Source organism: Aphis gossypii, unplaced genomic scaffold (genome assembly GCF_020184175.1).
Source record: "Aphis gossypii isolate Hap1 unplaced genomic scaffold, ASM2018417v2 Contig00317, whole genome shotgun sequence".
NCBI lineage: Eukaryota > Metazoa > Arthropoda > Insecta > Hemiptera > Aphididae > Aphis > Aphis gossypii.
In genome coordinates this window covers 36,386-52,441 of record NW_026083063.1, presented here as the reverse complement: position 1 = coordinate 52,441, position 16,056 = coordinate 36,386, and the positions used below count along the sequence as shown (strand labels likewise).

Sequence of the window (16,056 nt, the reverse complement as noted above, 5' to 3'; positions counted from 1 at the left end):
TGACTTTTTACTTCAAAAGTAACTTAAATCAGGATAGAATACATTTTTGTTTGTTTTTATTTTAGCCGATTATAAAGCATTATGTGGTGCTGTTGAATCTTCCTTAAATTGTAAGAAAATTAGAATATAAGACTTATGTTTATTTTAATTTATTTGTATGCAAGTAGTATTATGAGTTATAATTTAAGTGTTTTAATAAATTATTATTACTATTTTGTGTAATTGTACAACCAGGTTCTTTGTTGCTAAGTGGAGATGATTTTGACAATACTACTAGCTACCACTCAAGGTTATTTCATGCATATTCTTTTAAAAATGTATACCTAAAATTCATTTGACTAATGTTTTATTTTTTTTTTTTTTAGATATACACCATCTACATTGCAGCTATTTGGAGAAAATTTTGAAAATGACAAACCAATTAGTCAAAGTAATATATATTATGCATACCGATTTTTTAATATTTTTTATATTTGTTTTACTTGAATAATTTTTATTTTTATTTAGATTACCTATTTTATTAGGTAAAATATTGGTATAGGTAAGAAATTCACATTAAGTACTACATTTATAGTATTTATATTTTATTAGGTATAGTGACAAACCTAATTATAATTATTATTATCTATTTTAAATCAACATTATAAATTTATATTAGCTATGTGCTACATAGGTAGGTACTTACATTTCTATATAATTCATTGTAAAATAATTTGTATATATTTATTAATTTACTACAGCTAACAAGTAGTTAACTTGTATTATGAGTATACATTTTATAAAAAATTAATATAATATGTGACAGTGTCTTTTTATACTTAGATTCTGAGAACTACACAGAATCTGAGAATTTATGTATTTTAGAGAGATATTTTTTATATACCTATTGTTTAGTGGGTCATTGGATATTTTAAAGAAGAACACACAAATACTCTGTCATTCCAGTTGAATGGCTAGTGAGTACAGAAGTAAATGGTGTTACTAGTTCTTTTTGTAAATGGCCGCCGCATAGAGTAACTACAATGATGTTGATGAAGGGTGGTAAGACTTCAGAAAAATGGAAGTCATATCCAGTAAAAATAATAGGAACATTTGGTAAGTTTTAAATTATTTTACAAAAGTAAAAATTGTAGTATTTTATGGGGCTAATGGGCACATATATTTTATTATATCTATATTGTTATATCTTCTATAGATTCATATGAAACCGCTGCTGCTAAAAAATTCAGATATATATGTCTGAATCTGAAAATGATGAAGATATTTTAAGGCGAGGAAAAAGGTTAAAGGTCGATAACAAGAAAAATACTCAATCATTGGATTTTGATGACAGTGAGTGTAATAACTTTATAATTCAAGTTAAATTATCTCATAAAAACATCAATAAAACTAAAATTTAAAAAACGTACTAACTATTTTATGAAATCCTATTTTTTTTAAGAATATATTTTTTTTTTGTTTAATTAATTCTTTAAATATTACAATATAACTTCTCTATGGGTGAATCATAGAAATACATATTTATTTTGTTAAGAAAATTTAAATATAAAGTTAAAATGTACATACTTATTTTAAGTTTGACATTTTATTTAATATAATTTTATCATGTGTTTTTAGGTAGTAACTCAAGCCAAGAAGAATATGTCCCTATGGGGGTTTATAAAAAGCCAACTTCTGCTAATGATGAAACATCAAATTCAATTTTGTCTTGTAGTAATTATAATAACATTATATCAAGTAAGATAATATATTTATAGGTATTTGATAAATTCTTAAAAGTAATTATTGTTAAAACTATAAATACAATACAATTATATGACTTTTTACTTCAAAAGTAACTTAAATCAGGATAGAATACATTTTTGTTTGTTTTTATTTTAGCCGATTATAAAGCATTATGTGGTGCTGTTGAATCTTCCTTAAATTGTAAGAAAATTAGAATATAAGACTTATGTTTATTTATAATTTATTTGTATGCAAGTAGTATTATGAGTTATAATTTAAGTGTTTTAATAAATTATTATTACTATTTTGTGTAATTGTACAACCAGGTTCTTTGTTGCTAAGTGGAGATGATTTTGACAATACTACTGCTACCACTCAAGGTTATTTCATGCATATTCTTTTAAAAATGTATACCTAAAATTCATTTGACTAATGTTTTATTTTTTTTTTTTTATAGATATAACACCATCTACATTGCAGCTATTTGGAGAAAATTTTGAAAATGACAAACCAATTAGTCAAAGTAATATATATTATGCATACCGATTTTTTAATATTTTTTATATTTGTTTTACTTGAATAATTTTTATTTTTATTTATTTATCTATAATAGATATAAGTCCATCTACACTGCAGCTGATTGGTGACAACTTTGAAGATGACACTGTTGCAAGTCAAAGTAATATTATGCATATTTTATAAAATTATTTTGTTTCTTTTACTTAATTAAAAATTGTTATTTTTATTATTATAATTCTTTTCTTATAGATAAAAGACCATCTACACTACAGCTGATTGATGAGAATTTTGAAAATAACGCTGCTGCCAGTCAAAGTAATATTATGAATATTATATAGAACTGCTTTAGATTTGTTTTACCTGCATTATTGTTCTTATTATTATTATTATTTTGATAGATCTGATACCTACTACACTCCATCACAATGTCGGACACTCTTCTACCTTTTGTAGCGAATTCTACAATGCTACAAATATGTATCTAAATAGATTAGATAAGAAGTTGGATCTTATTTTAGAACTTTGAACTATAGTTCAAACAGTGTACGTGTTCCAATTGATTCTAAATTTTTGAATAGTTTCCCATTGCAAGATATTGATAATTTAAAAAAAATAGAAGAAAACATTAAGAGTGAAGATTATAAAACTAAAATGGTAATATAATATACATATTAATATATTATATTGAATAAGTACCTACCTTTTTGTAAGAACTAAGAAATTGCTAACACGAGTAATACCTATGTAATTTATTTCGTTTTAGAAAAATTTGATATCTTCAATTGGTGGTACAAGTATAAAAAATTTTGTTAAGAGAGTACTTGGTCGATTATTTAGTAATAAGTTGGCATCAGAATGTTCCTGGTCTGGTCTTAAAAATAATTTCCGACTTGATAATCTGGCACTTATAATGCTTGTTAAAGGTAATTTTTTCATAAATAATTTTTAATTTAATTTTTCTTAGTAAGGCCTCTAGTGTACATAACTGTCATAACACATACTATTTTTTAGAAATAGCTTATGAACATTTTAAAATGGATGATAGCAGTTTTGAAAACATCATCAAGGATTGGTTTAGACACGGGAGTCAACGCTTAGCCCGTGAAAACAAAAAACAGTAAAATTGTAAGAACCATAATATTATGATTGTATGTCTACAAAATATACTACTGCATTGTTATTTCATAAAGTGTAGACTTTAAAAATGGACAGGAGAGGTAACAAGATCACCTTCTTGTCTATTAGGATTTTTGGCTAATTTATGTGTGTTTTTTAAACCTCAATGCAGTCGTGACTTGTAGAGAATATAATTTATACAGCATATTTAAAAAATATATATTATTTTTTTTAAATTAGAATACACCTACAACCAGATAATAGTATGAAATAATACTACTAAATACTTTTACTTAGCTGATAGACATTTTAGTGGTTAGATTGTATTATATAAATTACTGAAGTTAATGGTTTTTTAATGTAGTGTATTATATTAATGAAACTAAAAAACTTAATAAACTTATCCGTGTATATTTTTATGAATTTCAGTTTAAAAAATCAAAACCACTACATCTAATGTCAAGAAGACATTTTAATCGTTACACTTCCAGTATTAATAAAGAAAAAGTTGGTGATAATGAGTCTACAATATTTGCATCTGAATGTTTAATACCTACAAAAGAATCTGTAGACAGTGACAATGTATTACCATCAGATGAACATCCAAATACTATTGAGTTTGGGTTTGCAACCAACTTATATCAATTTTTGTAATAATTTTAATGATTCTAATATTCCTTTGACATGTGATAATGATAATATTGTAAGTCAATTATTTACAATTAGTGGTACACAAATTGAGAAATGTTCTAGTTTCAATAAAAAATTATGTCATTTGATTATTAAGTATAAAATTTCTCACAACTGTGTCAATGAATTACTTGAAATATTAAGATCTGAAGGGTTAGATGTTCCAAAAGATGCTAGAACATTATTAAAAACCCCCAAGTCCAAATCTCATGAAATTAATCATATTGCAAATGGGTCATATATTCATATTGGAGTAGAGTTCATGATTAAACCAGTTTTAGAATTATATTTTGATAATCTAATACATTTGGATACACTTTTGTTGAGTGTAAATGTTGATGGTTTATCAATTACTAATAGTTCCAAGTCTAGTTTTTGGCCAATTTTGATTTCTTTTGTAAACATACCTATATTAGCTAAAATAGTCTTACCAGTAGGAATTTTTTATGGTAAAAGTTCAAAACCTGGGTCAGTATTTTCTTTTTTTAATCCTTTTATATCAGAAATGATATTACTCTTTTCAAATGGGATCCATATCAATGGGAAAAAATTTTTATTTTCTATTGGCCAAATAATATGTGATGCTCCTGCCAAAGCATTTTTATTAAATGTAAAGCAATTCAACGCTTATCATAGTTGTAATTCTTGCATTGAAGAGGGAACTTATAGCAATAGGAGAATGTGTTTTTTGGGTATAGATGCACCATTAAGAACCAATGAGTCTTTTCGTCTTAAGAGTGATGAAAATTATCATAAAGGTCCTTGCCCATTTGAAGAATTACCCATTGACATTACTTCAGTTGTAGTATTAGAATATATGCACAATGTTTGTCTAGGGATTATGAAAAGGCTTTTACAATTCTGGAAAAATGGCCAAAAACCTGTTCGCTTCTTAAATAAAGATTGTGAACAACAAATTTCAAAAGAACTAGTTAACTTACACCCACATTTACCCTCTGAATTTAATCGTTTGACTCGATCAATGGATGAAATTGAATATTGGAAGGCAACTGAGTATCGTACATTTTTATTATATACAGGTCATATTCTGTTAAAAGGCCAGATAAAATCTTCTCTCTATCAACATTTTTTACTTCTACATAGTGCAATTAAAATATTAATCTCTATTGTAACTTGTTTTTCCTTAAATGACCTGGCCAATAATTTATTAAAACAATTTGTTCAAGATTACCCTAATTTATATGGAGAGGAATATGTATCGTATAACGTTCACGGACTAATACATTTATCTAGTTTTGTAAAAATACACGGTCCACTTGACCACTTTAGTGCGTTTAAGTTTGAAAATTATTTGCAAATAATTAAAAAAACCATTCATAGTGCAAAATGTCCCCTACAAGATGTTTATAATAGAGTCATTGAGCAAACATTTTATTCAGATGTACATAATATAAAATATCCTATACTTAAAAAAGAAATACCTTATGATTTTTATACACATAAAGATATTACTATAACATTGTATGAGAATGTTATACTTAAAAAATTTAAAGTTAGCTCTACTAAACTGCGTGATAAATTTTTTTTTTGTCTAACAAGAATGTTATTGTATCTGTTGAAAAAATTATGCAATATAGTAATGGGAAAATTGTTCTTGAAGTTAATCAATATGCAAACATTTCTCCTATTTTTACTAGTCCTTTGTCATCAGATGTCATAGGAAATTATTATGTGAATACGGAAGTAAAAACATTAAATTGCTTAATTGATTTATCAGATTTGAAATATAAATGCTTATTTTTTCATACAGCAAAAAATCAAGCAGTAGCTATTAATTTATTGCACACTGAATAAATATTATTTACATCACAAATAAGATTGTTATTATTAATATGATTATTTTTTAGTTATGAATTAGCCTATAATAAAATATTACAATATATTATATTCTACATACTTATTGATTTTCATTAAAAAATATAAGATTTTCAAAATCATAATTATATCTGTCTAACTTATTTACCTATATATGACTTATAATACACCTATAGAGTCCTACAAGTATATATTATAATTGTATATACATATTATATATATATTTAATATCATGTAACAATAATACAATAATAAATTGTGACTGCACTTGAATGTTACATAAATGTCACTATTGTGACATCACAAAAAAGGTAAAAACAAAAGTTCTGTAGATGGTGTATTTGATATCCACGAGACATCTATGCGATAATCTATGTATATGGGCTAACGATTAAGAGACATCGCAATGCGATATACTATGGACGTTTCGTTTTAACTTCCTATAAGTGATATCCCTCAACGTGGCGTTTGGCATCTCTAGAACATCGCATATTGGTGTTTACGCTTTAGAATAAAACATCGCATATCGCAGTGTGACGTCTATAAAATGTCTATGTTTCAAATTATTGCACACAGGGTATATAGTTACATTTGTATATAATATTGCTGAGTTCAAAAAATAATAAATATACATCAATACATAAATAGTGTATAGGTTGTAAATATATGGAAACTATAAAATATATAATATTCCGTTTTTAATAATTCAGTAATATACGTAAGTAGTGTGTTTTAGTTCCTTCTGTACCCCCCGCAAATCCCACGGATCCCATTACCCCGCCATCCCTACCGTGTGAGTATCATGCCCCGCCATGCCTATCGCTGCCGTGCCCCCCTCCATGCCTATTGTGGACGTGCCCGGCCATGCCCCTCCCATCCCATCCATACTTATCTACTACATGCTACCCACCCACCCCCAGTGTTGAGAATAGATAACGAAAATTTCATCTAGATAAGATACAGATAATTTTATAAAAATTTATCTAGATACAGATAAAGATAAATTCATTTCACATTTATCTAGATAAGATAAAGATAATCTAATTTTTATCTAGATAATATTATAGATAAAACCAATTTTTAGTATATTTAAATAACAAATGTACTTACTACTTTACCTATGTGAACATAAAGTAGGTAACTAAATAATTAATAGGTACTTGGCACATACAACAACAAATGTTTTTGTAGCTAAATAATTATATATTTTTATTTTTTGAATTTATTGAAACAAAGTACACTTATTTATATATTTAAAATATTATTGAGAATAATTTTTATGATTATTATCTTTCTTTTAAAACAATGACAAAAAAAAAACATAAACTTTATCTAAATAAAATAATAACAAAACAATGTATTACATGATATTATGCAGTAAACTAAATATATTATTTAAGAGAACATCTACAACAGAGTAGCTTTTCAAAGGTAGTATCTTTCAGCCGATTTCTACGTGGAGTTAAGACTTGTATTGCCCCACTGAACAATCTTTCTACGGGAGCAGATGATGGCAATGTTGTATTATATTTCAAAAATACATTTTTTACTATACCAAAAGAATCTAACATAGTCAAATCTTTTTTTTTTGAATTTAAAAATGATGAACTTTGGATCCCAGCTAAATTTGTGTTTCTACTTTTAGTGGAGCAGTGAGATTCATTTGAATTATCATCAATGAAATTTTCTGGAAAGCTGCTTTGTAGTAAATTGTTAAAAAATTCATCATCACTTTCATCATTTTCTTCACTAGATGAACCAGAATTTGGACTTGAATTAATAACAGCACTTAATGTATTGCATTCATTGACAAATAAATTTCTGCAAAAACTTCTATATCTTATTGGTACCCAGTTCATTTTAAATTTTGGGTGGCTTATTGATGCTATAATAAATGCTTTACTCTTGGAACTGTCTAAGTTAAATAAATAATCAAATCGTTTTTCAAGATTTTGAATTATGCATAGACTTAATGGTTTACAATATACTCTTCTATTTGTCAAGTTTAATAATAAAAGCCTTATGGATAAAATTGTTGGAGCCACATATCCTAGATAACTTTTTTTTTCTCCTTGTAGTTTGTCTAGAGCAGATGCTAATGGCTCCATAACTTCACAATACTCTTGGAGAAATAGCCACTCGGTTGTTTTTAACTTATTTAATTTCAGTTCTTCAAATACTGGAATTAATTTTTCTTTGTAAAATAATATTTTTTTTGCTGCATCATACATTGAGTTCCATCTTGTAATCACCGGTACGGGAAATTTACAATTACACTTATCACTTACTGTATCTGAAGCTGAAGTACTTCTACTGACCAGATTCCAAAACTTAAACAGTTTTTCAAACGTTGCATTTGAAATTTGTAAATAAGATCTGTCAGTTATTTTTGCTATGTCTGTTGTAGCAATCAAATTCAGAGTATGGGCACAACATTTCATATGATCAGGCAGGCAAATACTAATATCTTCATGATGTTCATTTGATTCTTCAGAAAGTAAAGGATATAAATCAACATGCTGAATTTCACAACATTCGTCATCTTCACTATCTGAATTTTCACCAATTGTATTAGAATCTGAATCACTGGAAAAATTACCTACACCATAAGTATTTGATTTTTCACACAATGTGGTTGAAAATGTCCGAAATGCTTTCCCAAAATTACTTGCGTTGTCAGTTATGGTATGTGTTATTTTTGAAGTACTTATTTGATAAGTTTGAGTTATTTCATTGATTACCTCAGCAATATTTAAATAATTATGTCCTCCTTTAATCCTTCTACAGCCCAAAACATAAGAATGACGGGTATAGGAAATTTCTTCTATGAAATGACATGTCATGCCAAGGTAGCTTTTATTGTTAGTGCTCCATATATCTGCTGTAGTACAAATATATTGTTGTTTATTGAGCAATGAAGTCAACATGGAAATATAATTTGTATAGCTTGAGTTAAGTTTTTTTGATATATAATTTCGGTCTGGGAGTAAAATAGAATCAGCAGATGTTAAACCAGTAAGGCCAATAATCAACTCTCGAAATGCTGGTTTCTCACACGTAACTAATGGTCTCATTTCTTGAATAATGTAATTAAACACCAAATTACCAATCTATAATATATAAACATTAAGATTACTTCCTTATATTTTAAATTACAATAAATTATTATACAGGATGTGATTCACTAAGAACGCTAACCCCCTTTTACTTTTTCAATAATGGAGTTATTCAAATTGTCTACAAATACTCTATAGGAATAAAATTGTAAATGTGCCTACCATAATTATCCCTATAATTGTATTTTATTAAGAAAAACTTATTTAGCAACTAGTAAGTAAAATTACCTTTTCTTTAGACCATTTTTTAGTTTGACCACTAAACAGTTTTGTTTGAATCTCAGTTGTTTTGGATACATCATGTCTTTTCCTTGCTTCATTTACTTGATGCATCAATGAATTATGTTTGAGCTGTAAATGTATAGGTAATTTCTTCTTAAGACTTTAAAATAAGATATTATTTTATAAAAACAGCTTAAAACTATTCATACAGAATTAGTGTGAAATAGCTATCAACAATTTCAATAGTAACTAATTTACTAAGATATTTTTTCTACATTGCACCTAGCCTGATTAAACTTAAGAAACTATATTTACATTATTTCAGTCATAAACTTAACTATAGGATGTAACATATTGAAACTTAAATAAACTTGATAATCAGCATTCAGTTTACCTTTACATAATAAAAATCTAATACCTATACCTACTTAGTACTTTAATAAAAGTAAGTTAATGTAATATTAGCATGTAATCTTGCAGTTCAGTACTATTAATATTATTATGTACATTATAGCATATAGGTAGTGGCCACTAACCAGTAGGTATATTACTACAGTAACTAGAAAATCATAAAAGTAAAATAAATAATATGCATAGGTAGTTTTTTACTTTTTTGATGAACTCGTTAACCTACTATCAACGTATCATTTAAAATAACGATTGTTATTATAATTTATTTTAATTAAATTAAATTTTATTTAAATTCAAAATTGCTACAATTATAAACCATTATTAAATACATTTCAGCTCACAATTTACCAGCCCATTTAAATTAAACTGCAGGGGCGGCCGATGAGAATTTAAAGATACCTCTTACTACCTATAGTACTATAAACTAGATAATAGATTATATTATTTATTAATATATTATACATATTAGTACATTACATTATTACATATACATAATATATGTATAAAAATAAATATACAATACTACAAACATTGTACCGAATATAAAAAAAAATATACACCTATCAAGACCTGTGATTATTTACTGATAAATTCTAAAATAATACTAAAATAACAATCTATAAAATGTAGTAGTAGTAAAAACTTACTTTTATGTGGCTTAAAAAGTTTCCACTCGAATTAGTTGATCCATTTACAATTTTTTGGCAATTTTGACATATAACTGACAATTTTTTACCTTCTACAGCTAATACTTTGTAAAAATCATTAAATAAGTATTTAAAACTAGGAGCTTCAAGAGGTGCTTGGATAGATTTGTCAATTGTTGAATGTGGGTCGTCAACATTTTCTTCAGTTGCCACTGTTGTCAAATCTAGACGAATTTTTTTTGTAACAAAACGGTCCATAATGTTGTACAGCTTCAATACTTGAAATATTTAAAAATCGGGAGAGATGTCACTTTCACAAAAATGTTGAGGCGAGCGAATGCAGACAGACTGTAGACATACTAAATATATACAAAAATAATTATCGATCTGTCATATTTCGTCGTCGTGGTCGGTCCGAATCGTCGATCGACGCACGCCGATAACATATTATATAAAATAATATAATAAACAGTAAATCGAACAACAAAATATTAAAAATAGACTGTAAAAACTGTCGCCATCGTCTGCACGACGCACGGCGATAACACAGAATATTATACAACATAATAATAATAATATTTAAAAACACTATGGAATTAATAAATAATAATAGTTCTTACTTTGTATTTACTATTTGTAATATTTGTTGCGATATTCACATATCACACTATATTATAATAATATATTGATTGTTGACAGCAATTATTATAGAATATTATAACTATATTTTTAGTTACTATTTCGTAAATGAGTTTAACTTAAAATGTTATTTGAAAAATATTAACAAACTATAATAGAACTTCTATCATTAATAACACAGATTTTATATTTTATACTGAAACAATTTAACACAATAGTCAACAGTCACCACTCACTACTCAGTATTCAGTTAACTAAAGGCTGCTGAATGCCGATTTCATACGCGCGCGCACAACCGGTCTTTGCAGTCTTATCTTTTCGTATACATAGAAAGCTATTTTTAGTGTTATAACTTACGAGTTTTTCCAAATATAAAGCCTACGCGAATCATTGAAATCGTCATCAACGTTAACCGTCAATAACACCCTTGATTACTAGATTATTAATAGATACTAGTAGAATCTCTATTAAGTCACTCTGGGTACTAGTATTAATAAATATGAATATATTATTCATGAAAAATGTTTACGATTTAAATAACTTTATCTAGATAAATTTATCTAGATAGGTAAATTTCTCATCTAAGATAACCAATAGATAAATAGCACACTAGTTATCTAGATAAGATAATAGATGAGTAATTTTGTATCTAGATAATTATCTAGATACATATATCTAGATAAGTCTCAACACTGCCCACCCCCCACCCCCGAAAATTATAAGTAGTCGAATTCAATATACTCAATTCGATTTAGTTAAAAATTTACTGATATTTAAAATCATGTGCAGAATACATTCGTTTTGAAACAGTGTATTAGTTAATTTTAGTTTATTGAGAGTTAGTAGCCGATTAATAATATAATATATAACATAAATTAGTAATGATTGATGAGGTCTCATTATCTTTTATAGATGTTAAAAATGAAAGTGTCACATACACTTTCATATTTCATCTATAACATTTCAATACAGCTATTAACTCTACAACGATATGCTCAAAATTGCTCTACTTTATAAATTAAAATAAATATACCTACAATAATATATCATTGTTTGAACAGCCTAGCTATTAGTTTTAACTGGATTAATTTTATTTTAACGCGGTAAGTAGATATGAAATATTTTAGCAATTCAAAATGCTATTATTACTTAAATACATATCGCCTTACACCATACACGTTGTTGTGAATAAATAATATGAATAAGTTTACCGTGAAATTTATTTGATATGTTTTCAATAGGTAGTGTAGTGATCTCTCACTATCGTTTATAAATGAGTGCTTGACATCTGCAGTTGGATCAGGTTTGTCGAAAGAAAAGATTAAGGTGTTTAAAAGTGAGACAAAGACACAATGTTAATAGAAGTGTTTATTAAAGTTAAAGTTAAACTTATTATATAAAAAGAAATGTATATAAATTTGAGGACGGCACGTTAAGTAGTTGCTCGAGAAAAAAAAGTTAATCTAAAATTTGGACATAGACTAGTAGCTATGGTAGATGTAAAACTAATTCTAAGGCATAAATCTAGTTTAGAGGCCAAGCGATTTTTTTCAATTTTTTTTATCGAAACTCATGTATCTCATCGAGTTAAGAACGATGGTGCAATCAGAATTTGTCGCTCTCATTTAGTTTCGGAGTTATGGCCTTCCAAAGTTTTCGATTTTACGTTTATACGCATGCGCGCAACATTACTATAATGATGCGCGGAGGACCATTTTTGTTATTTTTTTGTACTTAAGTATACGGTACACCTTTTGTTTTTTGAAACTTATGTAGTTATGTAGTATTTACCTTGTGACCTACTTGAGGTGGTGTTGCATAGCAAGTCGGGGGATATTTTCGATTTGCGGAGCGCAGCGACGGCGCCGAGGAGCGTAGCGACGAGTGCCGATACACGCGTAATCACTGCATTTTTGAATTGTCATATCGCTATAATAGGTTAATAGAAATAATATTAATATGGAAATTATTTATATATTACATATTATTTATTATATATAATATCAATTATAATTTGAAAAATACGGAAGATAAGATAAAAATTATTAAGTGTTTATAACATATACGTAGAAAAACCCATGTATTAATCGGGATACGTATAGATAAAAGTTAGGTCAATAAATGTGTAACAATTATTTTCGTATAAACTGCGCATACGCACCTGCTGAAAGGTTAAAGGTAGGTAATTGATAAAATAATCGAAAAAGAAATTTGTCATAACTGTCAGTAAAGTCACGTTATACTGTAGTTGTAAAGCTTACAGAATGCCTGCTCTTAATTTTATTGATATTTTTGAGTTGTTTGAATACAAAACTAATGGACCAGTTTCACAAACTGTGATTCAAAAATTACAGTCATGGAACTTGATAGCAAATGACAATTCATTGAAGTGCGACCAGGGACATAATTTAATATTATGTGCCAATTTGGAAGCAACGGATGGGTTTCAGTGGCGATGTCGAAAATCGAACGTTAATAAAAACAAAAAAAAAGTGAATTGTAATATAAGACTGTCGTTACGGAAAAACACGTTTTTCCATAATTCGCATTTATTTTTATATCAAGTTGTATCGTTCTCATATTTATGGTTGGAGAATGTGTCACTTCGGTTTATTGTGAAGCAGATTAAAATCGCTAAGCAAACGGCTGTTGACTGGTCCTCTTTTCATAGGGAGATGACTTTTTCTGCTATGATTACACATCATGGTGTAATTGGTAAATAAATATTATAATTAATGTGGCATAAATTGGCAATTTTCTTTTGCTAATGGTTTGTGTAGGAGGGGTCAATAAAATAGTGGAAATCGACGAATCTAAATTTGGAAGGAGGAAATACCACCGTGGCCATAGAGTGGAAGGCCAATGGGTTTTTGGAGGAGTCGAAAGAGATAGTGGCCGTTGCTTTTTGATTCCTGTTGAAAAACGAGACAAGGAGACATTATTAAATATTATAAAGGAATGGATTGAACCCGGGACCACTATCATCTCTGATTGTTGGAAAGTAAATAAAACCTTAAATTTATTTTACCACGTATATGGAATTTTTTCTATTTTATTTTGGTTGCTCATTCAACATATATTTTTAAATAATAGGGTTACGACTGTTTGGAGAAAAAAGGTTTTCAGCATTTAACCGTGAACCATTCCATTCAATTTAAAAACCCTGACAATGGCGCACACACCAATAACGTAGAGGGAATGTGGAGACACGCAAAGGCATTTCTTTTGCAGTATTGTAGGAAAAAAAGATTTTTTACGGGATACTTAGCGAAGTTTATGTTCATTAAGCATTGTAAATCACTTAATGTAGACCCTCTACCTGAATTTTTTAAAATAGCAGGGAAATTATATGATCCCGTTAATGCTCTATTGTTGGAAAATAATTCCGATGAGTCTAATTCTGACGATGATACAGAAGAAAACTGTGAATAATAATAAACTTATGTATATAAAAAGATACTTTAAAAATCGTTTTTTTTTGGTATAACTTCCTAAATAAAAAATAACGACAATTTTTTTCAAACAGATTCAAATTCAGTGCCTTAAAACACACATTTTGGAAAAAAAAAAATTGAAAAACGAGCTTGGCCCCTAAACTAGATTTGTTCCTTTGTTTCATACACTTGTTTACAGTTAATATCTAACAAATCGGTTTTTTCATCGCGCCATGGTAAAAATAACATAATATTTTCTTTGTAGAACTCTTGTTAATTTTTATCCACATTAAACCTAACATACCGTATGGTTTTTCTGATTTTATGTTTATGTATGAACTTGATTGGGTTTTCCGATTAGAGTAGAGTCAATCGGATAAGTGGTATCAGGTTCATTATCAGTGTCAGAATCAGAACTGTTGTTCGCCGGTTTTTTTTACCACTAACTTCATAATTGGAGCCAAATTCTGCTTAAGTTACATCTTCAAGACTGTGTGGTCTACATGAATAGTATTCATTGAAACCGTCAAAAAAAATGTCATCAGATTTTGGATTCATTTTTCATCTAACTGCCATTGGTTTCAACATTCGAGTTCTTTTATCAGGATGGCTATTATTTATAAATATATACCCAATTGAAGAATTGCATTGCTTCATACCTAAGCAAGTGTGCTTCTTGTGAAGAAATTTCCTGACTCCCTGAAAAAATTGACGCTATCTTTTTTAGTTGTTCTTTAACCGATAAATCAGTAGATGACTTAAGATTTTCGACAATGTCTCTCATTAGTTTTGATATTCCACGTTGGCTTTTTCCAGTATACTTGATTACATATCTAACACAAGAATAAACGTCCAATATGAACTGTATATCCATGTTAGATTGCCATAACAGTGTTGTGGGCTACGAGATATCTATAAGATATCTATAAGATATCAAGGCTAAGTTAGTATGACCATGCCTCGTGTCGAGGGTAATGCGTATGCTACTATGACCATGACACGTGTCGGGATAGTAAGCGCACCAATAATTATAGTGCACTAATGGTGCATTTGAGATGTTATTGCACATTCTCAAATTCGTGTCCGAATTTGCAACAACAACTACAAGCACCCCTGGTTTCACCCAGAAGGCGACAACTCGACGTAAACAAGAGACGCACCACAATATATAAGGGAGCCCGAAGACCAGAAACGGCAGATGTACCAAAGTTATCAACAACTGAGCACTTTCACGACACTCAGCCACTTATTTTGTTTGTTACATGTATTTAATTTATATGCAATAAAGACATATTTCGTTATTGAGTTTAACTTTCGTTCAAAATAACCATCTGGATTTAAATCTGATACTGGCACGCAACAACGGAAATAATTCTTCATTGAATCTAGAAACCATTCGTTGTTTTATTGTACGTTTTAGAAAAACTGTTGGCCGTCTGATAACAGTTCGAATAATGGATTTATATTCATTAACATCTTTAATTGACAATTTTTGTAAAATGTCTTCTAATGATGAAGCTGAAGATGAATCACTGTCCTTGGAGTCCCTGAAGTATTGCAGAAGTTTTTCATATTATAGTGTACAAATTTTTCTTGTGATCGGATTACTTATGTCTTCTGTTTGCGGAGTCGATATACAAGTTTCATTCATTGGCGGATATGGTATGTTGAAGCGACACTTTTTCATTTGTTTGTCTTTGT

General features: G+C 28.3%; 3 protein-coding genes and 1 pseudogene across 3 annotated transcripts; 3 read left to right on the top strand and 1 right to left on the bottom strand.

Annotated features, from left to right (window-relative positions):
* Positions 1-945: 945 nt before the first annotated feature.
* On the top strand, positions 946-4,038 carry LOC126553711 (uncharacterized; annotated as a pseudogene).
* Positions 4,039-4,729: 691 nt separating this feature from the next.
* Positions 4,730-5,839, top strand: LOC126553710 (uncharacterized). The gene is made up of 3 exons (XM_050208839.1): positions 4,730-5,452; positions 5,611-5,754; positions 5,822-5,839. Exons 1-3 carry the CDS (start codon positions 4,730-4,732, stop codon positions 5,837-5,839), a joined length of 885 nt encoding a protein of 294 aa, XP_050064796.1.
* A 1,438-nt stretch (positions 5,840-7,277) lies between these two features.
* Positions 7,278-10,540, bottom strand: LOC114119892 (uncharacterized). Its single transcript, XM_050208838.1, has 3 exons — positions 10,283-10,540; positions 9,231-9,353; positions 7,278-8,996 (listed from the first exon to the last, which is right to left on the bottom strand). Exons 1-3 carry the CDS (start codon positions 10,538-10,540, stop codon positions 7,278-7,280), a joined length of 2,100 nt encoding a protein of 699 aa, XP_050064795.1.
* A 2,645-nt stretch (positions 10,541-13,185) lies between these two features.
* LOC126553709 (uncharacterized) lies at positions 13,186-14,353 on the top strand. Its single transcript, XM_050208837.1, has 3 exons — positions 13,186-13,636; positions 13,702-13,922; positions 14,015-14,353. The coding sequence occupies exons 1-3, from the start codon at positions 13,186-13,188 to the stop codon at positions 14,351-14,353; spliced, it is 1,011 nt and encodes a 336-aa protein (XP_050064794.1).
* The last annotated feature ends 1,703 nt before the right edge of the window (positions 14,354-16,056 follow it).

Coding starts and splice junctions, on each gene's coding strand:
- LOC126553710 (XM_050208839.1), top strand. CDS start 4,730: ATGTGTTTTTTGGGTATAGATGCACCATTAAGAACCAATGAGTCTTTT. Junction 5,453..5,610: donor AGCAAACATTTTATTCAGAT/GTACATAATATA, acceptor TTGTCTAACAAG/AATGTTATTGTATCTGTTGA.
- LOC126553709 (XM_050208837.1), top strand. CDS start 13,186: ATGCCTGCTCTTAATTTTATTGATATTTTTGAGTTGTTTGAATACAAA. Junction 13,637..13,701: donor TACACATCATGGTGTAATTG/GTAAATAAATAT, acceptor TGGTTTGTGTAG/GAGGGGTCAATAAAATAGTG. Junction 13,923..14,014: donor TCATCTCTGATTGTTGGAAA/GTAAATAAAACC, acceptor TTTAAATAATAG/GGTTACGACTGTTTGGAGAA.
- LOC114119892 (XM_050208838.1), bottom strand. CDS start 10,540: ATGGACCGTTTTGTTACAAAAAAAATTCGTCTAGATTTGACAACAGTG. Junction 9,354..10,282: donor ACTTTTTAAGCCACATAAAA/GTAAGTTTTTAC, acceptor ATACATTTACAG/CTCAAACATAATTCATTGAT. Junction 8,997..9,230: donor AAAAATGGTCTAAAGAAAAG/GTAATTTTACTT, acceptor TATATATTATAG/ATTGGTAATTTGGTGTTTAA.